Genomic DNA, 27927 nt, shown 5'->3' on the forward strand with positions numbered 1-27927 from the left:
ACAGTAACCAAGAGGATGAAACTGAAGTCAATGGCAGTGAGCAAAATCCTTTACTAATGTATGAAGGAAATTCTGAATCACAGACCAGTGTGACTGAAATTATTTTCTTGCTTCCGTTACTTTCCCCTTCGTCATCTGTTTCTATTTTTTATTTTTATTACTTATATTTTAGCATCTTCAAATAGAAAATTTGCCACTACAGCCCTGTAGGACACCTTCATCTCTCTTAGAGGAATACTGTTAGCATAATTAAATCAGTATTTCATTTTAATGAGTTTCCTAGTCTTAGTAAGTTGCTTTCTGTAAGCCACAAACACAAAACCACAGATCTATTCCAACTATAAGTTACATGCAATAAAAAGGGAGGAGAAAAAGGGAGAATATTTGCCAGTAGGTACTTTATTTTTCACCCAAAAGACCTGCAAGTTTTATTTTCTTCAAGTTGTGGTATTGCCTGAGGGCATTTGAATTACACAGGGGGGGTAAAAGGACAACATAACAACAAAACTTTTTAAAATACAAAAAAAACCCCAAACAAAAAACCAAATAACAATCACAATGCTCATTTACCAAAACAAAGCCCAAACCCCTCACACGAGTCACACTGAGGTTTTCAAAAGGCCAAATGCTTAATCATATATTAATATGAAGTTGTAACTTAAACAGTATGTTTTTAACAAGAATGAAATTGTTCTAAAAGCATATGGGTTTAATAAAATAACTTAGCATTAAAACCAAGGAAACCACTATATAATAATAAAATATGTTGGGTTTTTTTTTTTAAATGGGAAAGCTGTTGCATTTGTATACACAGGAGTATCTCAGAAGGAGCTTTTGCTTACACAGTGCTGAGCTAATAAAGCTCAAATGTACCCTGTTGTTCTGAAGGAAGGATAAAATGGAATAAGGTTGGAAAGAAATCTGCTTTCAGGGAACCCCTGGCCCTTGCCAGGGAAGCTCTTTGAACATCACCATGCTACCTCACATTTTGATTTTAAATGTTGTGTTGTTTAATAGAGCATTTTTAAAAATAATTTTGTAGAGAGAATTTAAAAGAGCTGAAGATGACTGTTTCCTTTATCTGTGGAAAGCCAAAAGAAATTCCCAGTTATAAGAGGAAGCAGGAAGTGGGTAATTGTTCCAGAACAATGTAGAGGAAATTCTCAAGAATCCCAGATTGAAAATCACCTAAATCTGGAGAGGAGGCTTTGATTGTGATTTAAAAGGAGTATGCCTGTAACTGCCACAAACATACACACAAAATTCAAGTACTGTGTAAGAATAAGGCACCTCTTATAGTACATAACTATCAATTAAGTATCAACTTATTGTTGCAAATGAAGCAGAAATATTTTCTGATGAAGAGTTAACATAACTCCCTATGTGATCCAAAAAGCACACATATGAAAAGATTATCAGCGATGTAGCTTATGCTAAAATTCAACATATGGAAACCAACAGGCTTAGAGCAAAGAATCTGCTTTGATATCCCTGTAGGTGCTGCATGCAAAACCAAAAATGACTTCCCAGTGTCCTAACAGAATTTCCTGTGTAGAAAGTAAGCTATGAAATGCAGGACTTCGTGTTTACTTCCTTAGATACAAATACTGTAGGAAGGACTTCAGTAACTGGAGAGAGACAAGACACGAACACTGGCAACAATACTTAGACAGGATACTGGTTTGTCTTCTGGCTGGTGTCTTCTCAGTATCATAAATAAAGCTCAGTGCTATGATGAAAATAGAACAGCTTCACCAGGCAGACATCTTCCTCCTCCAGCAGCTCCCCACGAGGTGCCAGAATCCTGTGCACCTGATGATGGACTCTAGGGAGCTGCCTTCAGAGCTGCCTCCCTGATGTGATCTGGCAAAGCAACCTCTGGTACCTGAGCAAATGTTGAGGACCTCACCACAGAAGTGCAGATGTTAAGAAGTAATGTACTGGGCTGAATGCAGCAGTGAGTTTTCCTGAACTGAAAGATTCATCTTTTCTTCTCCACAATTCACACCCTCTACTGGAGGCAGTGGGACTACATTCAGGTCCCTTCCAAGTGGAAGACTTCATTTTGTTTTAACTATGAGAAATATTTTCACCCAGATTTTACCATAGATTTTTACAAAAGCTTGCTAGGGCTCGTTGCACAGCCATGTTGTGACAACCCTCACTCTGGCTCACTGAAATGTGTGTATTGATTGTGTGTTAAGAGGAGTAAATAATACAAATGCATCTTGAAGACACATCCAAGCAATGGAGCCACAGAAGCTCCCAGCAGCCTCTCAGCAGTGCTCACCAGAAGCAGGGAACACTCTTGCCCTGAGCCCAGGGCTGTGCAGGTTCAGGCTTAGACTCCCAGAGCTGAATTCCACCCACATAAAGTTGTGCCTAAGGCCACCCTGTGGTAAACCTTTCCAAGGACAAAAAGATTCAAAGCAGATTCCCAAGGCATTAAAAAAATTTGTACTCTTTCACTGATATCAACATTAAGTATTATGTTTATTTCCTATTCAAAAGCTACCAGAATTTTAGCATATACTTCTGAACATAGTGCATTTCATATCTATTTGTGCATATTAAGCAAGGCAACTGAAGAAAAAAATACAGAAGAGAGGTTAATGAACAGCCCTTATATACTGGAAAAAACATTTCACTAGAATTAAAGCCTCAAATTTTCTTGTCTAGAACAATTTTGCTCAGATCTATTACCCAGCAAACATTGGAGAACAACAAAACAAGTTATAAATAGTTTACCGAAGAAAAATGAGGAAAAAAACCTCCTTTCTGTTACCGACTATACATAAATTACACCTAAAGAAATTAAGACTGTCTAAATTACTGGGAATTATTTCTGTATACATGGATAAGTCCAAAACAAAAAAAACAATCTCAAAAAATAATGATTCAGAATCATGATTTACTTGAAACTACTTGATGATGCAGTTATAAAACAGCTTTGTCCCACAGATAGCCAGAGGGAAAATAATGAAGGTCAGAGCCATGCTACATTTATGAATGAAAAAACATACACATGAAAAAAGATAGACACAAATACTTTTGAAAAAGCAAAAAGTTGTCAAGGTTAAAAAGGACTGCAAAAGAAGCCAGTTGAAATAAGAAAGCATCCTTTCTCATTTCATCCTTCAGAAAGCTGCAATCCAATGAAAAAATAATGTGAAAAAAAATATTTTACCACCATATTCTTATCTGGAGTTGATAACAATAATGACTTCTGGACTGAGACAGCTGAAGAAAAAAGTAATAAAAGCCTCTTTCAAATATTTCCAGAGCAAGGAGCACTGCATAGCAGGAGTGCAAGGTTCTCTAGATCATTATGGTATAACAGCACCAAGAGATAAGCCAGCCCAGAAAGATAAATGACTTTTTTTTTGTATTTGTGTTCATTCTGATGTGAAGAAGTTCTCACAGAAGAATTTTCTTTTAACTCTGCTGCAGAGGATTCACACCAAAGCTGAGTGCTAACAGTAGAATTCATAAAAGCTAATGAAATGAGCAATGACAACTCATAAAATTCCAGCATAAGAAAATCAAATAGGAAAATACATACTTGTAAAGTAAAGCCTCTTATTTATAATAGCCTCAATGCTGCAGGAAGAAGTAGAAGCAAATATAATGGCTATTTTTCATAAGAGCTCCAGAGAGAAATGAGAATTCAAGTGTGTACTAGCACAGCAGTAATGCTTAGTTCCTTAAGCAAATTTGTAGAAACTACACAGACAATTGGATAAAAATTGCTGAAAAAGAAACACAGGTTTTATAAAAGGAACTTTTACGTTACAAAACCCTACCCTCCTCCCCATCAGGGGATCAACAAGCCTGTGAAGAGAGGAAATCCACATGAAATTATTGATTTGGATTTCTGAAAAGGCCTGCACCTAAACACAAAAAGTAACTAAGCAAGGGATAACAGGGATGAGACTCACACAGAGGGAAAATAGGTCAAAAAGATGAGCTGGGGGAAAGGAAGAAACTAAGAGTTGATTTTCTCAACAGGAAGGTCACCAGTGAAGTCCAGTATGGAACACTGATGAAGTTCACATCATTTAGCAACATGCAAGTTAGGAAATAAGATTCATAGTGATAAACTCTGTTCCTCCTTCCATACAATACTATAAATTATCCAAGTCAACAGAAAAAAAAAAAGCTGGCTACAAAAGTGAGATTTATCTGTCCAAACAGAGCCTTCTAACACAAATATATCCATACTGGAGCTTGGCGTCAACCCTTCCTCATCCATTCAGCAAAGCTACAGCTCAGCTCATCCTAATGTAAACCAAGAGGAAGTTGCTCATTTCTTGTGCACAGAGTCTACAATAAAACATCTGAGAAGCTCCAAAGTTAGGTAAGGCATCCCATTTTGAATGGCCAGTACAAGAAATTGTGCATTAAGGAGCATAAGAAAGGGGAAAACACAAACTTCATTAAAAAGGTTCTGGAGTTCTATCAAAACATCACAACACCATTACCAATGTTTTTCTGCTTTCAAGCATCTGCTGTTGATCATTGTGGGAGACCCTGTGCACTGCTTATTCAACTTACTACCTTTGATCTTGTGTGGATTTTACATTTTATTTCTCTATTGTGTAAACTCTTTTGATTGTATTTGGAAGTTTTACCAGGGAACTATTGAAAAAGAGATACTGAAAAATCTACAACAAAGTTAGTTGTGCAATCTATTGCTGCTAGATTCACTATTAAGTTCAAGCACTTGTCATGGGTTCCCAGTTAAAGATGCAATCGCTGTCTATCGTGACAGAAATCAACTGCAAGCCAGATAAGGAGAAAGTGGTGAGAAAGAAGCATGAATTTGTGTCTCACTGGATTTCATAACTATTCCCCAAGGAGTTCTTTCTGATAGGGAAAAAAAAGGGATCATAGAATGGTTTGGGTTGAAAGGACCTTAAAGATCACGTATGTAATTTTTTGTATAAGGTACATTTAGAGATAAAATCAAACTATGAGATTTGTTTACAGATACAATGGTGACAGATCAGATTGGTTTTCTAGCTTCTGTTGAGTAGGAGATGTTGAAAAGCTCACCGAAAAATTAGTAACAACACCTGAAAGCATCAAGTGACAGATACAAATTACCCCACAGGCACAGGCTCTAAAGGAGCTTCTGCTGAATAGAAACTGATCTTGGTGATAAACATCACAGAATCACAGAATGGTTTGGGTGGGGGTCCAACTCTCCTGACATGGGCAGGAACAAGGTTACTCCAAGCCCCATCCAACCTGGCCACGAACACTTCCAGGAATGGGGCATCCATATCCTTCCTGGGCAACCTCTGCCAGTGTCTGACCACCCTCATAGTGAAGAGTATCTTCCTAATGTCTAACGATGGGACCTTTCTAAAAGATATCATAGAATCATAGAAAATTAGGGACCTCGAAAGATCATTGAGTCCAGCCCCCTGCCAGAGCAGGGTCACCTACAGCAGGTCACACAGGAACATGTCCAAGTGGGTTTTGAATGTGGAGGAGACTCCACAACCTCCCTGGGCACCTGTTCCAGTGCTCCTTCACCCTCATGGTAAAAAAATTCCTTATATTTGTATGGAACCACATATGCTCCAGTTTATAACCATTGCCCCTTGTCCTGTTGTTAGTCACCTCTGAGAAAAGCTTTACTCCATCCTGGCACTCACCCCTTACATATTTATAAACATTGAAGAGGTCACCCCTCATTCTCCTCCACGCTGCAGAGCCCCAGCTCCCTCAGCCTTTTCTCACAGGGAGATGTTCCACTCCCTTCATCATCTTGGTCGCTCGGCACTGGACTCTCTCAAGCAGCTCCCTGTCCTTCTGGAACTGAGGTGTCCAGAACTGGACACAATACTCCAGATGCAACCTCATCAGGGCAGAGTAGAGGGGGAGGAGAACCTCTGTTATCCTACTAACCACCCCCTTCTAATGCACTCCAGGATGCCACTGGACTTCCTGGCCACAAGGGCACATTGCTGGCTCATGGTCATCCTTCCCTCCACCAGCACCCCCAGGTCCCTTTCCCCTATGCTGCTCTTCAACACCTCAGTCCCCAACCTGTACTGCACTTGGGGCTGTTCTTTCCCAGATGAAAGACTTTAGACTTGCCCTTGTAATCCATTAAATTTCTCCCTGCCCAACTCTCCAGTCTGTCTAAGTCCCTCAGAATGGCAGCACAGCCTTCTGGGGTGTCAACCACTCCATCCAGTTTTGTGGGTGGAGCAAACTTGCTCATAGTACACTCTATTCCCTCATCCAGGTCATCAATAAATATATTGAATAGTACTGGTCCCAGTACTGACCCTTGAGGGATTCCACTAGAAACAGACTTCTAATTAGGCTCTGTCCCATTGACTACAACTCTCTGGCTCCTATCTTTCAATCAGCTCCTGATCCACCTCATTACCCAATCATCCAGGCCACACTTCAGTTTAGCTCCAAGGATGCTGTGGGAGATGGTGTCAAATGCCATACTGAAATCCAGATGGATTATGTCCACTGCTCTGCCATCATCCATCCACCTAGTTACACCCTCACAGAAGGCTATCAGGTTGGTCAGACATGACTTCCCCTTAGTAAAGCCATGTTGACTGCTCCTGATAAACCTCTTGTCCTTGATGTGCCTGGAGACAACATCAAGAATGAGTTGTTCCATCACCTCTCCAGGCATGGAGGTGAGGCTGAGCTGTCTGTAGTTACCTGAGTCCTCTTTCTTGCCTTTCTTGAAGACTGGAGTGATATTTGCTTTCCTCCAGTCCTCAGGCACCTCTCCTGTTCCCAGCAACTTAGCAAAGATGATGGAGAGCAGCCTAGCAATGACATCTGCCAGTTCCCTCAGCATCCCATCAGGACCACCCATGGATTCATGGAGATTCAGATGCATTAACTGATCCTTAACCCAATTTCCACATTTCCAAATTTTCCCATTTCTAAATTTCTGTGCTGGTATGTTTTCATGTTTCTACTGCAGTAGATCTCAACATAAATCTAACAAATATGTGAGGGATGTGCACAACAAGCAAAAAATATTTTGGTGACACTTAAGCTCTCTTCGTAACAGAATAATGTCCCTTGTGGTTCATAATTCATCAATGAAGAGGAACAAACCAACACACCAGAGGGCTAGGGCTTTCTGAAGAATTGTGTATGAGAATTTGCATTGTGTGAATGTCACTATTCAGACTTTGCTTGAGATAAAAAAAAAACAAACAACAAAATGAAACAAAAATCCGAATGCCACACAAGAAATCCTAGCTATGAAGTTCGCTAGAGTACAAAATTTCAGATGGATTACTGAAATGAAGAGAAAGGATTTCTGCCTACCCTGAATAACCCCTTCTTAACAGTCCAGATGGAGTTTTAAAAAACATGCAGGTTTTGAAATAGAAATTTAAATACAGTCTTAGCTTGTAGCAAACAACTTAGTTTGAAAACCAAAATTCAAATTTTGAATTCTCAAACTGTAACTGAGGCTTTCTTGTGCAATATGAAAACAGTCACCAAACTCTTGCTTGAGTTAATGCATGCCATTGCATTTTACAGTTGCTTTAGTTGTTTTACATGAAGTTAAACATCAGTGAAATCAACTTTCATCACTGAAGCATAAGAAGAAAAAAATTGGCTTAGCAAGTTTTTGTAAAGACAAGCAAAACGAGACTGAGTTTTACTTAGGCCACTTTATATTTAAATTTATCTTTCAAAAGTTTCCTATGTATAACAAATGCTTTTATGCTTGCTCTTGCATTATAAGCCTGGTTTACGTTTATCAATATTAAGAACATGAATTACTTCCTGTGCATACCTTCTCAATTTATAACACAGCCTATGACAACAGCATTCTGAAGGGGGAGCTAGAGTGTTATGTGTAGTGCTTCTTTTAATCCAAAAGAATTCATACTAATATGTACCTTTGAAAAAAAGAAAAGAAAACCAAATGGCCACCTATCTCTGTTCCTTTTTAAGTGCAGAGGCAGCCAGTTAAAGCCATTAGCCAGCCCCCTATGGCTTTTAATCCATGTGACTAATTCATTATATAATATGGCCTATTTACAGGCATTACTCATATTGCATACACAAACTATAGCTTTTATTACAAGACTCTAATAAAATGCTAACTAAAATCTCCAGTATCACTAGGTGCTTCAAAACAGGAAAAAAACTTTCATGTGTTCTACCGTTTTCATCAGCTCTGAAATTCCATAAGTATCTATTTTCAAATGGAAAAGATGCTTGGAGAATATAAATACTGTTATAAGCATAAAACTAAATACTCATGTACCAAATACTACTCTTGCCTCGTACCAGGCTTCACACAATATAGGGAAAACATTCATCATCAAGTGAACTTACAGAAAAGATCATTAAAACATGGTGCCAGCAGACCACTATTACTGACTGGCAGAAAAGTAAAGAATCTACTACACATCAAAAACCTCACATGTTTTCATTAACACAAGTTAATGGGACAGCACACACAAAGCAACCCAGAAACCAAGGGCACTCCGAAGCAGCTCTGCATAAGGAAAGTATTTCCTAAACTAATTATTATTGCTAGGGAATAGGAACTGGGATTTTCCAAAAACCAGTATTCACAATCACATGGCTACTAAAAGGTGCTACTGCTCTGCTACCCTACCTACCTTTGGCACAGTTTTTAGAAGAAACAGGGGTATAAGGTAGGTATATTTTGTAACGTTTTTGAAACCTAATTTGTATGTTGAAATGTGTTTGATAATAATTTTACTGAAATTAAACTAATTATCAATTTAAATTCCAGCCACCTACCCTCTCAAATTTACTACTACAGTTTCTAGAAAACATCAACAGTATCTTCAAACAAGCAAAATAATACTAAATCTTCACTATTTGAACTAAGAAGGGAATAATTTTTAATATATATGTTATGAGGGGAGATCAAGTGTTGAAGAAACAAAACCATCTATTGGTAGGTATTTGGTTTTATTTATTTTTTAAGCTTTTCAACAAGTTCTCATACTTCACCTAGAAGTGCACTCCATCAGTTCAACCTATGATACTGTGTTGTCACTATTTTAGTTAAAGGTAACTGCTTGAAATGTCACGAGACCAGGAAAATTTACCCATGTAAGTTCCACTGGCCTTTGAGGAGTATGAAGGTAAAAGCACTGAAGAATATTTTAAGTTCATGTGTAATCAGAAGCAAAGAAATAAAATGTTTAAATCCAAACTCTTCTAAAGATATGCATCTCTTATGGTATACACTTCAGCAGGATAAATTGCAAGACACTTCTCAAACTTGAAATCAAATACTTATGTTCTCATGTAAACCCAAAACCAATGTCTTACCTTGCCCCGAACTATATATTGCTTTCACAGATTTTTTCACCTTCTGTAGTGCAGTTCTGTCTTGATCCAATGCCTGTGAAAACAACAAATAAGCTTTAAAGATTTATTTCTATGATCAAGAGAATATAGTGTAATATTTATAAACAAATTCACAAAGGAAGTACTTTCACAGTCTGGAAAAAAATGCAGATACAACATATTCAGCCTGCAGGAAGGTCTGAGGTCATACAATCCCTTCAGGATTAATTAACTGAACTGAAAATGCTCTAGAGGCAGAGCAGAGCAGCAGTGGCTATGCTAATAGAAAAACACTAACTTGGTTTTGAAAGGGACAAAGCATTTATTCAAACTGTAATATATTTTGAAAAAAAAAAACAACAGGAAGCAGTAGATGATTCTGCTATAGAGTTGGACTGTAGTTCCTAATACAATCCACTGCTTTCTAACTTATGCTTTCCCACCTACAGACACACATTATCACACTGATATCTTGTCACAAACTCTGCAATGTCATTTCTCCCTACCACTCACAATCTGTAAGAAATCAAATTAACAGGTAACTGTTATGACACAAAAAAATAAAATCGAAGTAAATATTAGTCCAGAGTTCTGGAATTAAGAACCCTAAAAGCCACATATTGGTACTAAGTGCAGTGATACAAGGAATTTCACTATAGTGTGAGTTTTGTATATTCTGCTTTTATAATATGTTGTACACTGTTCTCTGCTATCCATGGAGAACATAAAGAGAAAGTTTTAATTATTTCCTAAGAAATCATAGGCAATTTCCCATCATATAAGTTAGATCAGTAATCTCCAGTTTTAATAAAGGTTGCAGCATTTGTCCTATTATATTCAAGTTTGTACCACTGAAGATTAGACAACAGAATTACTGCCAGGATAGCAACCCAGCTGAGCCTGTTATCTGACACCTTTGGGTAGCCACGCTCTCCATACAGCTTACAGCCCAGAGCTCCTGTGAGGCTGGGGGCTGAACACCGACAGACCAACACAGAACAGCAGCTACCCCTGCAGTAGGGTGGTTCCTCACCACAGGGTCATCACCACCAACACTGTGAGTGAAAACTTAACCCATAAGCAGAACTTTTGCTGTTAAATCTGAGATGATTGAAGTATATTACACTAGGCATTAAAAAGCTCAAAAAAACCCCAACCAACCACAGCAGGAGCTCCAGGTCAGCTGGACTGTTCAGCACTGGAGATGGCCATATGTGAGGGTATCTCTGCGAAGGAAGTTCAAGTGTTTTGCTGTATGCAAGCTTACAGTAGGAACCCATATAAAGATAAATCAATGCATAGATATTAATAATTCTGTTTTGGAGTGGCCCGATTTCAACCAAGCAAAATATTACAGAGTTTCATGTAGTATGCAGCTGTAACATAATAAAATTCGGTGTTTCTGCTCTGGTAACCACCATATTCTCAAATCACACAACCACTTCTGTGTTAGCTAAAACATGAAAGTTTAGAACCACAGAATTTAGGTGAATGCTTTCAATACTATTTATCTCCAGTTTTTAAGTAGCAGCAGAACAATGGATTCAAATATACAAACTGTAAGTAAATTATTTCTTTTGCTCCTAAGTACAACAGGGGAATTTTACTTGATTTCATCATGAAGGAGTTAATATTCTATCAAATTCAATAAAATATTGAGTTCACTGTGTGCCTTTTAGAGACAGTGCACAGCAGGTGATTCTCCTTAGATTCCTTTGCAAAAACTGTTAAAAGCTTTTGCTTCTGCATGCATGCTATGCCAGACAGTTATTGTACATTTCTACTGACGTTATCTCAATGTTCAATGATTAGAAAAAAACGACTCATTTGCATTTGGAGAGTTTGAAGGCAAAATAGTGTAAGAATTTCAAACCAACACTCTGGAAAAAAAGACAACGGCTAACGCTGATGAGGTTCAAACTTCTGTATTAAATTCTAATACTGAAGAAAACTGAACACTCAGGAGAAGAAAACATGTAGAAAAACTCCAAGACAGAACTTGTTCCTGAAGTTATCAATATAGGAGACCAAGACAAATGGACTAGAAAAATCTTGCAAATTGGATTTGATATTAATCATTAGTATGGGAGCAGGAGGGAGGGGAACATTCATTACTTTAAGAGAGTAATCACTGGGCAAAGTGAAAAAAAAAAAAAGATGACATCCACTGCCTGAAGGAGCCAGTGATTTAAGGCAGAATGACATCCCAGGTCATTTTTTTATTTTTATCATTGCAAATAGAATCTTTACAGGAACTGGCTCTTCATAGTCCAAAATTCTCAAAATAACAAATCCATGCACATTTACAACTCTCTACTATGGCGTGGTGTAAAATGCCTACACCGCAGAGGGAACCTGACCCCCCTGTAGGATTCTAGGTGCACAAAACTTAGTAAGGACTGGGGGTCTGAGTGGGGTACTTTTTTGGTTGGTTTTGTTTATTTGTTTTGTCTAACAGTAGGTAGTTTGTTTCTAAATATATTGCATTCTTCTTGAATGTCTCTTGCTAATAAATCTTAGTACATTCTGCTGCAAAGAAATATGCTGTACTTGATGCTCAATTCAATTATCATTCCAGAGTAATGTCATTTTTTAAGTATGTTCAGATAGAAAGGAACAACCTTGCATTATCATGCTTAGATGAAAGCATGCTTTTGCAGTATCTGCCAATTTTATTTGACAGTATTAGAACACTAGTATTCTCACCCCCCTATTCAGAAAACCCAAAAGCTGATCCTCCAGTATAAATAACATACATTTATATCACTGAAAACTAAAATGCCCTAGAGAACCAAGGAGTTCCTGTGATGATCTGTAGGTATTCAGATATTCTCACTTCTACCTCCCTACATACTAAACCCTTCCTCAGCACAATCCATTCCTGGAAAATGCTTCTTTCTTCATTTTTGTGATACCATCTCCCAGGGGCTTTTTTTAACTTCCATAAGAGAACTTTTTCTTATGCTCATAATTGTTCTGCAAAGACAGAACTTAGTAAAGGTACCTTCAACAGAGATTTGCTACCTCCTTGGTTGAACAAAGTTTACTTCTTGAGGAGAGTAATCTTGGAGACAACTGCTGTCTTTATTCAAAGTAATGCGAATTCCAAGGTAACAAAAAACCTTAAGACAAATCAGTGAAGAAATTAAGGGAAAAAAACATATTAAATCTGCTTATACAAAATTAAACAAGGAAAGCTCCCTCTTCCCTGCTATGCATGATCTCTGACAAACATCCTGTCAAGGTTCCATCTTCCAGCATTCCTTTATATTGAAGCTTATGCTCAAGAAGAAAACCTCCTGATCATGCAAGATCAGCTCTTCTAACTAAACAGTCTGGAATCCCCCAGTCACACCAGATTTAATCTGACCCTTCTGCTAAAATTTAGCTACTTTAAGCCTAGTCTGCAATTTCTAAACACAAACCTGGTTCAAATCTGTCCTGCTGAAGAAAACAGGGTCTCCTCTTCCTCAAGACAGAGCACTCACATTGGCTACACAAAGTCTACGTTGGGAGCTGCTGTGGTCACCTCAGCTCCACAAAAACCAGGCATTCCTTTGGAGCCCTTGGCTTTAGCTCATCTCCTATCAGTGCACTGCACACTGATAGAAATTTGCACTTCTTGCAGCACTCTCCCTCTTCAAGATGTACATTTACTAGCAGGTAGACATATTAATATAAAAATTGGAAACTTGTCCACCTAAGAAAACAAAATCAAGTTTATTCTGGGGTGGAGGGAGAGTTGAGTCTTCCCACAGCATGATTTCAGTGGGTTAGATCACTGGGTAGCTACACATGCATGTTAATCACCATGGCACAGCACAAGAGTCAGTATCAGGTCAGAAAAGGTGTATGTGGACATCCTTTAACCCACCACAGCCCTTTCTGCTTGATTAGAGCTCTGTACTGCTGTTCACACAGATAGGAGCTGCTTTCGTCTCTTGTTGATACTCTGGAATCTTATTTCATCTCAATAAGGGGCATTTCTATTTTTAGGCCATGCTCTGTTTTAACAGCTACTGAATTTTAACCCAGAAATTGTACTACTGTGCAGTGTGTAAAGTGCTACATTCTGGAATCTATCTTTGATGTACTAAACCTGCCAATCTCACATTTAGATAGATCAACGATTGTTTCTTTAGAGCCTTGTATCTCTTTATTCCGTATAGATACGTATTTATTTGTATATATACCTTAGACCTGTGTATATATACCTTGGACCTTAGAGATCATCTACTCCAACCTCCCTGCTGTGGGCAGGGATGCTTCTCAACTAGACAAGTTTGCTCAAAGTCTCATCCAACATGGTCCTGAACACCTCCAGGGAGGGGGCATCCACAACTTCTCTAAGGAATCTGTTCCAGAGTCTCACCACCCTCGTACTGAAGAACTTCTTCCTAAGATCCAGCCTAAACCTATTCTCCTTCAAGTTTAAAGCCATTTCTTCTTGTCCTGTCACTGGATGCTCTTATGAAAAGTCCCTCTCCAGCCTTCCTGCAGGGTCCCTTCAGGTACTGTTTTACAATAATGAAAGGCAAGAGAGGCTCAAGAATCTGACAATCATATTTACATATATTATTAATGCCTTCACGGAGATTATTATCCAGAGGAGATACATTTTCCAACTGAAAAAAACCTGCTCATTTCATATCAGAGGAGGTTTAGAATTTCACTCCATTTTTGGAGCTTTGCTCTCAAAAAATCCTTACCCTACCACTACAAAACCAATCCACAACAATAACACTCCAAAGCAGAAGCTTAAACAATTACAATATCATGCACAAGACAAACCCACGACAGAAGCTTTAAGGCTATTAGAGCATGCACAACCTATATACTCCTGACAACCCTCCCCTATGTATTTAGAAAGAATTTTTTTCATATATTAGAAAACATGTATAAAATATTTGAGGTTATACACACAAGTGGGTATAATGAATGCCTGGTAGTCATATGCATGTGTTGCCACAACACAAGATTAATTATTTCACAGAAAGCACACAGATGATCTATGGACTTCAAGAGACTAAAATGAAGTCTTTCAGTGAACAATTAACACAATAACCCAACCCTGGCACAGAAGTGACTGACATACTCTATTATCAGTAGTAGAAAATATGCTTGCTGTTTGCTCAAGTCCCAGTTACAATCCTCATGTGACAAAGTACAGCAACAGCACCTTACACAGTTATGGCTGTTCAGCACCAGCATTAGTTTTTTTCACAATAAAATTTAAACTTTATCAGTTGGATAATAAATGCAGACTAGTTATTACATGCTAATGAAACTGCAACAGGAAAACCCTCATAATTCACCCCTTAAACACAACCAGAAGAGTCAGGTGTTGGAATCCTGTAGCTTACCCACTGAGAAATGATCAGACAGTCAAACTCACAATTCTGTACATGAAGTGATTCAAGCCATCCTTCCTGTCCTCCCTCTCCACTCAGTTTGTACTGGCTCTGCCAGTCATGAGTATGAAGCCTGTTTCCAGCTGGCCTCAGCACATCTTCATGACAAAGACAGGGGAACAGTTAAGAGTCTTTTAGAGACACTTAATCTCTTTATGTAAAAGACAGCTATATAGACAGGCACAGTTCAAACTTGTCCTGAATTACTTACAAACCCAAAGGATCCAGAGGACAGAAAACAACCCAAAACATCAACAAGCATCTATCCCTGTAACAACTGCCACCATCATTCAGCACACCATCATTTATGTGCCACTCCCCAAGTAAGAGCAAGTAAAAGATAGTAATTTTAAAAAATTGTGATTTCCATTAAAATTGTAAAACTGCAAATGTTTCACTATGAACTAATGAAAAGAGCATCAGCATATTCAGCAAATACATTTTTCCAGAAAATAATACTTTAAGATAATGCCAAAGCTTAACAGAGATTCATCAGCTGAACTTACAGCCTTCTGCTGTCACATAGACTGATGTAACCCAACAACCTCTCTGAAAACCAGCATGTGAGAAAAATCATCAGCCCTTCAGTACTGTGAAAGTGAGAGTAAATATATAAGCCCATATGTAGAATCTCGAAGAGCTGCAAAAAAAATAGTTACTAAACTACTGTGCAAGTATTACTTGCATTGAAGCCCAGTAGATATTGCTTGTAAAATCTGTCTCTAAAAAGTCCAATATTGATAACTGCAATTTCTTTTGAAAATTGATCTCTGAATCTCTCTTTGCAACCATGCTCCTACCAGAAACCTTTTCTGCAAGGGCATGAAAGAAGATACTAATTGCTATCTCTGTATGATTGCTTCTAGATAAAATCAAGTTAGCATCCTAATAAGCATGGAGCAGATACTTATCTTGGGCATGCTCTGACAGATTTGGGAATATTTAACAATATTTTGGGCAGCTCCTTACTTTAATTTCTGTTTCTCAGTTTAGCTATTTTTGTGTATAAGGTACATTTAGAGGTAACTGAAAAATAAAACAGATTTGTTTCCAGATACAATGGTGAGACTGATCAGATCCATTTTCTAGCTTCTGTTTTGCAGGAGACACTGGAAAGCCCTACAGCTAGTGACAATACTCAAAAACATCCAGTAGCAGACAGAAATTTTCCCCACAGGCCCAGGCTCTAAAGGAACTTCTGCTGAGTAAAAACTGATCTTGGTGATAAGTATCACAGAATGGTTTCAGTTAGAGTCCAACCCTCCTGCCATGGACAGGGACACCTCCCAGCCTAGTGCTGAACACTTGGGGCATCCATAAATTCTCTGGTCACAAGGGGCATCCACAACTATTTAGTGCCAATGGTCTTACCTTTCCCCTGGAAATAACATTCCTGGAATTAGTCAAGATTGGTGGAAGAGCTATCTTTCACTATACCCAAACTGATTTCATTATACATTATATCATATCATTATAAAATTAGCTTTACTACTACTAATCAGAAGCCTAAACCAGCAAAAACAGTCACCAGTTTCCATGTCACTGCAGCACTATTTCTTACTCCTGCAGCAGATAAACATGCTTGCATCATTAATGGATAAAATATGGTTAAAACTCAGCAGCCAGCAAGCCCATTGCCAGCCCTCCCTGCTCCTGAAGATACTACTGTACAAACTTCCCAAGCTGTGCATACAACTTCTGCCATCATTAAAGCTGCACAGCAATAGAGTGGTTGCACAGAACAAAACCAGTAGAACCTTCCTACATTATAAATGCTTCTGTGTTTAAAAGTCAGTAGTGCTGTTGCACTCTACTTTTCAGCAAGTCATGGAATTTTGTCAGTCTTTTTTTCCTCCATTTGATCTTTTTGTCCACATTTGCAGACTGCTGAGTTAAATTACCTTAACAGTCTAAGAAATAGAGGGGCATTCTGTACCTGTGCTCTCACAAACCCCTCTTTGCACTTTTTCTGAAGTCCAGTGGAAACACATTACTTTTTTAAATAGTATTTGTTGGCTAACAAGTACTAGCCTACAAAATCTTTTTTTCTAGTATAAAAATATAGTTTCCTATAAAGAGTGTATAAATGAAATTTTTAATTAAGATACTTGTAATTTGAAAATACCCAGTGCATCATAAAATACCATTTTCATTTAACAAAATCTATTCTCAACATTTTATATGCAAAATCCATAAAATAATACAATTCGAAACAGTCCAAAATAGAACAAGATTATTTCTTTTCTAGAATAGTAAAAAAAAAAAAATATCAGAAAACAGCAAATAGTTGCAGTACGATATTTTAAAAGGAAGTGAAGATGTCATGCAAACAGCATAAACACAGATGTACTAAATTGACTTCTTAGCAGACATAAATTTATTAGAAAGAAATATGATTCTTAGAAACTTTGTTTGGAAAAAAGCACAGAAGCCCCACCACACCTAACTGTAAATTTCACTAACAGGAGAGCTCTGCTGCAACAGAGATAATACTATGAATTATTTTCCTCCTGTGTTAACACTTTTCTTTCTTCTCCTTCTAAAACCACAGAATATTTTGCAGCATGGTCCATATTTAAGCTGCTATGCCAGTACCTCACAAGTATTACCGAGTCAGGGAAGGAGGAGGCACTATATCAGGACTTGTGAGTTATGCTTATTATCACATTCTCATGCAGCAAAATTATTCACATATTGTACAGAGATTCTGTGAATGTTACAGAAGATCAAAGTGGCACTCAGGGATAAATAAAGTAGTCCCTCAGCCCGGCACTGCCATCCCCAGAGTGGTGTTGCAGGAACACTTAAACCTTCAAGCTCATCCTGTTATTCATCAGCATCTGGTATCAGCTATCAGCAGAGATAAGGAAGGACATCAGAAACATATTCATTGCAGACCAATGCCATTAGTTACTACTAATGCCAAAAGGAAGCCAAAACGTTACTGCTACTATTACAGACCTTTTCTTTCCTTTAAAAAGTGCATCATTGTGGTGGGGAGAGTGTGGCCCCTTTACTTGAAAACATAAAACCCATGATCCTCCTTCTCCTAACCCCAGAAGAAATACTGAAATGCATACACTGATGCATGACTGCAATATTCCATTTCAGAACTATTCAGTTCAGAGAGCAAACACAAGTATACTTATACAATAAATTCATTTCATGTAAAAAAATAAATTGAATTGTGTCTCTTTGTTCCAGCCTGCAGATTTCAAGAGTTTCATTAGGTTTAAAAAAAATAATAAAAATGGGATTTCCATTATAAAACAGACCTTGAAGACTACTAGAGTATTCTGGGACACTGCTTACAATTCAAGTTTGATTTTGCTATTAGAGTGCCATGATGACAGACTCATGAAGACTTCATCTTATGACACATTAAACCTGTAACCACCACCACTTACTACGAAGTTCAGAGCTTGGATGACCAGAAAGAAGAGTCTAGCATCTAACCCTTTACAGTGCATAATGTAGACTGATAGTAATGGGAGGGAGAATAACAACAAAACTAGAAACATTCTAGAAAATAAGGACCACTCAATTTTTCTGTTGATTTTGAGAGGAAATTTTAAAATGGAAATGAGAAGTTTTACCATATGCAAGAGGAGTTGTGTTTCTAGTTGTTATGATTAGACTTTGGCTAGAAATTATTTACAAAACACAAGAGAAGGGGGTTGAGTCTCCCCTCTGAAAAGGAAGAAAACAATAAAACCAGAAGTACATAATTTAGATGTGAAACATTACTTTCAATTTTTAATTTCTATTTCATGTCATTTGACACAACCATGAGCTAAACCAAATTCAGTGGGAAATTACAGAAAAGGAAATATGATAAGAAGTAATTTTTAATATTTTAATAAAAATCTCTGCTTTCTCCTCCATTTTCTTTCATTTCTTTTGACCAACATGAAAAAAATAGCATAAATGTGCATTAGGAAACTAAAATGTGCATCTCATCTTCACTGTGGTACAGAAAAATAACAGACCTCCAAAAGCAATCTATGCCATAAAAGCCCAACCCGTAAATAAGTGCGTAATACATATTATGTAACAATATATATATGCTTTAATTAGCAGAGTAATTCTATATACAACTTAAAACCAGAATGAGATCAGCTTTCTAAATATACCAGTAAAATAACAGAGAAATGAGAAGGGATATCCAGCCTGAGGCAAATATAATCCAATTAAATTCTCTACAGTTTATTTTGAAGATGCTGGCAGACATTGTGACCAATGTCTGGCTAAATCCAGAAAGAGATTTCTGACTTACATACAACTTTACCAGTCAGTCAAAGGTTAGAGAAAAGCACATGCTAACAACACTGAAATCCTACTAATCCTACTGTTGAGAGGAAACCTTATACATAGATGACCTGAAAAAGTCATTGGAAAAACACAGAAGCTACCACGCCCCCTTCCATAATGAAACTTAAAAAAATTAGTATTTCCAGTATGTTAGGAAATAGTATAAGTGCTTCACAAGCAAACTGCTCCTCCTTACTTTGCAGCATTTTTTAGTCTCGTGTTGTGTTTGGTAAAAATGTCCTACGCTCTTTCTCTTTTAAGACTGTAATAGAACAGATGTGCTTAGAGAATATTCTGTACATTTTCTTAACAATACCAGGCTTCAGACATGACTTGCACCCAAGGTCCTAAGCACAACTAAATTACACTAGCAATAGCTTTCTTTAAAATACTGACAGATGTAATAATAGCTGCATTGTATTCCATTTTGAAAATGCAACTGATTTGTCTGAGCAGAGATTTAACTGAATGTTAACATAAATAATGCCACATTCATAGCACATACATTTCTGCTACCATCTAAATAGATAATCATTTTGTTACTGAGCATTTAACTGAAAAAAAAAACAAACCAATCAATTCTATGACACCCTTTTTTTCAGTTATGTTTGATAATTGTTTTGTGAGGCAGCTCCCACAAAATAACAACAGAGGAGTTTTCAGGAAGGGAAAAATCTTAGCAATAAGATGGGAGAGAGGTGACTGAGGACTTGAGGCTTCTGAAGTATTCAAATTCCACAGATTCAAAAGCAAAAACTAGTCAAAGATAACAGCTTCCCTATATATGTGGCACCTTAGAAGATTCAAGTTCAGCAGAGGCAGAGAAGATGATGCACAGCCACCTTTCTCTTCCTCAACATAGGACAAAACACTTTTGTTAACACTTGTGCTAAACCCCCAAGCATACACTCAGACTATCAAGTAACTATGCAAAGCCTACTGTATAATATACTATTTTAGTTCAATTTTGTCCGATAAAACATAAGCCTTGTACAAAACTCACATCTAGAGAACCATAAATGTAAGTGGCCTTAAATACAGCAATAATTATTAACCCTTGGAAATCAATATTCCTGCTCTACTAATGGCAACAGCAGTTTATTCAATAACAGTGATATTCTAGCAGCAGCTATTGACTTTTACTTTTGCCTGGAGCAAAAAAAAACAAACCAATCAACAACCAAAAAAAAAAAAAAAAAAAAAAAACAAAAAAAAACCAACACACCCACAAAAACCCAAACCCAAAACAAAAACCAAAACAAAAACCAAAAAAACCCCACCAAAAAATTAAACCAGCAACAAACCTTCAAACCTTCAGAACGCTGTCAGTTTATCATTTCCTTGTGACATTAAATACCAGATGGAAAGTAGGTTTCTGGTCACCTTACTCTTGTTCCCACCTTTGGAAGAGGCATTCCTATAACCATTCTTCAGATAACTACTACCTATTTAAGGGGATTTAAAACAAATGAGTCCCTGGACCTTGTCTTCTGCAAGCAGCAGCAAGAAAGTTGAAAGTAGAATCAGGTCCCGTAAATCATCAAAAGACATTTTCCACATTATTAGCCAGAACAGAAACTAAAGCAAGGTTTGGAAACAAAACTTCTGCATACAGGAAGAACTGGAAAACACCAGTGACAAGGAAAATATTGTTGGGTTTTGGGTTTATTTTGCTTTGAGTTTTTTAAACAGTAGTCTTACAGCTGTAGATGATACCTATTACTTCAAAAGTGTACATTAGGGTTTGGAAATATTCTTCTCTACAGTAAAGAATATATTTTATGATTCGGGATCAAGAAAGGCATTTGGGAAAGCTAATGAAAACCAAGATTACTACCACAGCATGAAAAGAGTGCATGGACAAAGCTGATCATTACCATGCAGCTTTTCATTCTTGTGTAACACAGATGTAGAAAGTATAGGTTACACCTAAACATAGGAAAAAGCAATGGTGTAGCTTAAAACCCACACAAAAGAGCTGTAATTACGTAATAAAGTATGTTTAATCAGAAATCAACTTATTCATAATTTAGTCCAACGCTTTTTTCTTTTAACTACACAAATCCCCCACCAAGCACAAATTAAGACTTATACTAAAAGCACTAATTCATGGCATTTATGTTAAACTTACTCTGCTTCTCAAAACCCATTTATTCATTCCAACTTGCTTTAAAAATTGTATTAGCTAATTGTAATGGATGCAGTTAGGGTTTAAATAAAATTAACATATCAACATCAGTCTTAATGATACTCACACAAGAAGCTCACACAATTGATGAATATTACATAAAAACTAAACAGACTGATGTTCTAAAACAATACAAAATTGATAGGCTGCAGTATTTTAAAGTTAGGGAAAAGCACAATAGCTCTCACAAAGTTGCAAGAAGTCTGAACAGAACATAAATACCTAAATTTAATGCAAGCCTGCTCTCTTGCCAAATGCTAATAGTTAGATGCTATGAGACGTGACACACTTATCACCAATACATATAATACCTTTTCACAAACACTCCTACTTAGCCATAAAGATATTTTCTTCATTTTTAAATTTCTGCAGCTTCTTCCTTGTGTTTTTTTAAATAATCAAAACTGCCAAATGTAATTTAATTCAACGGAGGCATACAAATGAAAGTGGATTTTTCTTCTCTTAGGAAGTGACAACCATTTCACTATTTCAGATCTGTACAAAATACAACAGATGTCTCATGATACGTAGTAAAGATATGCATGCGGTTAAGAGACCCTCCATGGAATACAGAACCAATGTGTAGGAAAAATGGTGGGTAATATGATGAAAATTTGGACTGATAAACAAATGAAGGTTTCAAATCAATAGCATTCCATATTCTAGTTGGTATATTGTGATGAGAAGCAAGAAGTCAGGAGGTATCCATGCAGGCTTTTGTGAAAGGCTACAGTGCTCAGTTGCTTCACAGGTCCTAAAAAAGATGTTTTTTCTGATTCCCTCTGCCATGCTTTCACTCCCACTACCTTCTCTGTACCACAACACTAGTGCTCAGAAAACTACAAAGTCAAAAGAAGATTAGGTGGTGACTGCCTTTTTTGTTATACTGTGGCCAGCACACAGGACAACTCTTCACATGGGGGCTCTACCCCTCTCAGTGGATGCACAATTGGGAACAGATTAAAATTGTCATGTGATCATAACCTTGGAAACCAGATTGTTTAATATTTCAGTTACATTAAAATCTTTTCCATTCCAGATCCATCCCTTGTATTCTTCCTACTTCTGATTCGTGAAGATACACTTCTAGACCATGAAACTTGGATCCTTGGTAACCAACTGTGTGAAAAAGCAGCAACAGTCATGCACGTAGGAGTTAAATTAAAATTTTCTCCTTTGCCAGCAGGGTTGACTCAGGCCACAGATTTCCTTTTTTAATCTCACATTCTTTCTCTTGATTTTAAAATGGTTATATCCTTCAGAAACTCAGACAACTATTTCAACTACAGTAACTAACTGGAGTCCCTTACGCCCTTTCTCATGATACGCAAAAGGGCGTAACCCACTGCTGAAGTTTTACATTTACAGCTATAGAGAATTACAGCACTTGATACCACTCAAGCAAAATCTGAAAAGCACTTCATGCAACCTTCAGTGTGCCCTCTTTTTAACTCCCCAGTAATCCAGTGTAAAAATCTGCTGCTACTTTTTATAAGACCACTTATTCCCACACCACACACCACTCCAATCAAGCAGTACTTCCTTTCAGCATGATCCTTGCTCAGAGAGTTCATTATTTAGTCAAGGTGAATTTAGAACTGAAGGCCAGAGGCTGGCCTCAATAGAGAACAGAAAGCAAGTATTAAGTGACCCAACAGAATTTGTAGGAAATTGACAATAGCTTTTCCAGAAATACTTAACTTTGAATTTCCTTTCACAGGGCAGCCCCTTCAGAAGTCCCACTTAACCCATCCTTTGTTACCTGAGACAGTAAGTGCAACCCTTCAGTGCATCTCCACAAAAGAGCTACAGAAGGCACAAGCTGCATCTCTGCAGACGAGAACACTGCAAAACACAGGCCGAGCACCCTGCCCACTCTCACAGGCCTATAGAAATCCTAAATGGAAAAGCAAAGTAGATATTCAATGTGCTATTCTGAAATAAAGGCCAGAGGACTTTTAAAAGACCAAGTAGCAGATTCAAAATAAAAAATGGAAAAGCATAGTTCTCTGCACCACATATGGTATATTGTGGAACATCTTTGCTCTGACATACCCTGAGGGGCACATTACTGGTGACAGGAAGACCCTACTTGAGAAGGTGTTCCTCTATCTCTGCCCTTTTTTAACACTCTTCCCTTGTCATCCCCTATTGGCTACATCTGAAAAGGTCCCAGGCTATCCCTTCTGGACTATCCCAGTGGAGCTGTTCTTCCATTCAGTTATGGTATTTGTTATGTAAGCTGCAACAAAAAGGAATTCACCAGTATATATACAACCATATATGCACAATAGCAAGCAACAGACAAACCTCTGTAAAAAAACTGGGAAAAAAAACCCTAAAAAAAAAATCTAGTTCTAACAAACTAGAAGAATTTATCTCCTTTCATACAGCTTTTCTTTATTGTAAAACCCCCAAAAGCTATTTTAATATATGCAGAAGGGCGAAGATTTTTGAAAGGTTTCGCAATAATTAAGCAGCAAGGTATTAACTGAACAGCTACGCTCACCAGACCAATGAAAACTTTCTCACATTGTTTTTTTAATGTACACATCCCTTAGATAGTAGTCCACATTTCACAAATTACATTGATGTGCTCTAGTAATCAGAAATTACTAAAGGTAAAACAAAATAAACTATTTGTTGAAATTTCTGTTGTTTATTTTACTGTAGCTCATAAAATCAAAAGAAGAAAAGCTTATTTTTTGGGTAATGTTTGTTTTTATAGTTATAGAAAAACTGATTTATTGCCACTCTTAACATTAACACTCTTAACAAGGAGAGCAGTCTGATATTCTGTTTTTTGCACTATGCCCAACAAGAGTGAAAACTTAATTAACTTCTTTATGTTATTTGAAGACATCCAATTTTTATACAGTGAAAGGACACTTACTGAACTAATGCTTCTAACTGAAACACAAAAATATGGAAAGTCTTCAGAAGGCCATTTTGTTTTGATAAAATCCATAATCCTTTATGGAAGAATGAACGGGCTGTTATTAAGTTAGGTCTGAGTCTTTTAAAAGCAGTATTTTTAAAACAAATTTTCTTTACACACATATCATTTTGGAAAGAATATGCATCAGTGCATACACTGAAGAAACCCACCATACTGAGTTCACCCCTTTATTGATTTCCCTATCTGTGAGTATAGCATTTATTATTGTATGCATTTGAGAATACCTCAACACAGAATATTTTGACTAAAAAAAATTTTTAATTTTACTGGTGAATATCTATCAGGCAATAAAAATGCAGTTTACATTACCACAGGTTTGGATGAAATTGAAGGAAAACAGAAATGGTATAAGTCAAAGCAGTGATGGTGCCCTGAAGTCAGAAAATGTTGGTTCAATTGCAATAGCTGTTATGGAACTCCAGACAAAAATACCCTCTTTATAAACCGGTGCAACAACTTAGCAAGACAAAAATGACTGCATATTGTTTTTATACTCATTCTATATTGGATCCACTTCTCACCTTGGTTAGACAGCTATGGTCTGAGCAAGCAAAGGTATTTACATTCCCATGACCATGAGTCTCTCCTTGTGAATTCACAAGAGAATATTGTAGGATTCTATTTTTGTCTTGGCTTATTACAAGTTACCAGTAGGCAGCTAGATCACAGTAAATCCTACACCTGGCAACTGCAGTCTTTCAGAGCTTTCATGAACGTCTCATTGTTTGGCTCTCTGGAAGCCAGCACTGCACAGAATGCTAAGGGCTGCATTTGAGCAGGGCTGAAGGCAGGCCACAAATAGAATGGAGCAGCAGAAAAGGAAGCTGTGTGCAATGATGCAAAAAAATCCTATTGCTGATTTGTATTCTGCCTGAATACAAGGAAGAAACTAAGAAAACCAGCAGCTCATTCACAGGAAGAATATAAATAGAAGAATCAGTAAAGAACTGTTTTTCTAAATGTTGGCATTTGGAATATATTCAAAATCTAGTTATATACTGAACAATAATAAAAAGGCAACACTCGTTAATCACAAAAATGGAGCATTGCAGAGTTTGGGAATAGACTGATTTAATGCCAATGGTACATACAGTTTGTGTAATATACACAAATAGAAATCATAGTTAAAGACACATAATACAGTAGGTGATTGCAAATGTAGATAACTTTCTCCCATGGTAGATGTGACTGTATGGTACATTTCACAGTAGTTATAAAAAGATGCAAGACAGAGACTGAGGACCATAAATAATGCATTATTTTACAGACATTCAACTGGCAAAGTCATAGGCAGTGAGGAGAAAAACTGGTGTTAAGGTAATAATAAAAACAGTGAATTAAAATAAGCAGCAGAGCATAGAAGCTTATAAATACATACCACAATAAGGAAAAATGATTAAGCAGATTTGCAATCCAGAATCTTTTCAAGAGTTATTTATTACTTGGTGCCTCCCTCTTCAGGAGGGTGCACAGAAACAAAGCTTACAGAGCATGGCAAGGGAACTCCTCCTAGGTGAAGCTTTCTGTTGTTAAAAGGAAGAAAATCAAGCAAACAACCCACACCAGACATATTTGTGCCACTCCACAAAGACCACATTTGTAGCCACAAGTACAGCACAATATTAAGTTAAGATCTATGAATAAAACATATTTAATCCACATAAGGTGCATTTCAGACGAGTTTACTCCAAACGGGATAGACCTAAACTGCTGTGTGCAATGAACGCTCAATAAAAGTTGTAGTGCATCTTTCAGTTTATTTCCATCCAAAAGCATGCCAGTTTTGTCTACTATAAACCAGTTCCCTGACATGAGACAAAGGTAAGAGGTGTAATTAGAAAATTCACTTCAAAACACTTAGGCTCCAAACTTGAACACAGCAAACAATGATGAAAATTGAAACCACTATTACAGATGAGTCTGATTTTCAAAAGGTAATATTTACTACTGTATATTTACATATCCTCTATTTCTTTATTTTTTGTGCTCATTTCTATACAAATTTTTTGTCCATTTATAATTCCTTGACACTGGCAACTCTGTGTTAGGTTGTGCAGAAAAGGGCAGCTTTAACTAAGCTTTTATAGGAATACCACTGGTACTTGGTACTACCTTCTGCACAAAGAAAAATAAATCTAAAGTGATACTTGCTACATCTTTAATAATGATTTGCTATCTTCAGATGTGTCATTTGATAAATAAACCTCTTTTGAATTGGAATCTATAAAAATCCTTATTGCCATGTTGGATATATCCCAAGAGTCTACCTTGTGCTATTTTTAGCCACACTCAAAAGAGAGCAGAGGAAAAAGACAAACACACACAAACCCCTTCCAAATGGTTTATGAGTTGCTGATTCCAGTAGCTCAACTGAATTGCCACATTACTGGTTCCAGCCAGTACCAAGGTTGAGCATGTATTTCCAGCAGACACACAGCACAAAGGGCTCCTCAAGCTGGTCTCCACTGTGGCTGGCCAGGATAGAGGTACATTACTGCAGTATAATGAGTCTCACCCACAGAGACAGAGACATACACATGCAAATGGGTGTCTCAACCAGCCCAGAGACTGGTTGTGTCTCCAGTAGTTGGCTTGGATCTGCTGGTCCCTCTAGCAGTCAACTTCTGTTCTCTTAGTCCCTCCCAGATTTATGGCTTCTTCAATGCTTAGCTCCCAAGCATCCTACTCACCAGACTACTAACAGTCCTGCTTAATAATAATTGGTTTAATATTGCACACACACACACACAGACACACAAGAAGTTAGTGATCCAGTTGCTGACAATCCAAGCCAAATGGACCCCTATGACCCAAGGGTTCACCTCCAGTCTGGGCACTTAGAGCCACATACAAGATGAGAGTCCACCCACCCAGGAAAATAGCTAGAAATTAATAAAATAACAAGGAACGTGGCTGACAAGGAACTGATGAGGAACAGGGCACACAAAACTACACTAAGTAGCAATCTGTTTACATGTGACCAGCCCCTTTATCCCCCTATCCTATTTTCCTAAAGATATTCCTTCCTAAACCACCTCAAATCCTCCCTTTCCTTTGGTTGTTGCCCTAAACATTCTATAGTAAGAATGCCATGGTGCTCTCTTCCTCTCCATCCCATAATGAGTAGGATAGAGCTGATCACCTTCATGTTGCAGACTGAGGAAGAGCCAGGTCAGAATGCTCCAGTTCTCAGATTAGGATTTCCCCACCTGCCAGTGTTCCACAGGATTCCTTTGTGTTTGTGGGGATTACCCTAACACTCCCCTCCACTTAAAAAGAAAGCCAGAGATAACCGCACCATTGTACACTTTATACCTCAAATACTCAGAAGTTCATTTTTTTCCATATCACAGCATCTTATTTTTCATAAAGATTTATTTTAAGCCTGCAAATCAAATCAGAAACTTACTAGGCTATACATGCCATTCCTTATCCCCTTAAAAAAATGAAAGGAAGAAATTAATTTGCAGTGGCAATAAGGGCTTGCCTTGAAAAATTAATGACAGCTTCCCCATAGATGGAACAGTCTAACAATTAAAAAAAAATTAAGTCAAATTACCAGCTTCAGCAAAGGCTGAAATATTCTAATATTTCCAAAGTGCCCAAGCACAAACTGAACTCCTTTTGGGGTAAGAACTCTGCAAATGCTGAATGAAGCCTCTGCTGTGACAGAGGCAACACATGGAAGAAAATTAATACGCTTCCTTACACAAAGG

At 37.4% G+C, this 27927-nt stretch overlaps 1 protein-coding gene across 1 annotated transcript in view; it reads right to left on the minus strand.

Annotated features, from left to right (window-relative positions):
• ASAP1 (ArfGAP with SH3 domain, ankyrin repeat and PH domain 1) overlaps positions 1 to 27927 on the minus strand; it is a 141135-nt gene that overhangs the window by 57657 nt on the left and 55551 nt on the right. The window contains 1 exon segment of the mRNA XM_030445593.1: positions 9325 to 9397. Coding sequence (XP_030301453.1) covers positions 9325 to 9397 — 73 coding nt within the window.

Source organism: Calypte anna, chromosome 2, assembly GCF_003957555.1.
Source record: "Calypte anna isolate BGI_N300 chromosome 2, bCalAnn1_v1.p, whole genome shotgun sequence".
In the NCBI taxonomy this organism is placed as follows: domain Eukaryota; kingdom Metazoa; phylum Chordata; class Aves; order Apodiformes; family Trochilidae; genus Calypte; species Calypte anna.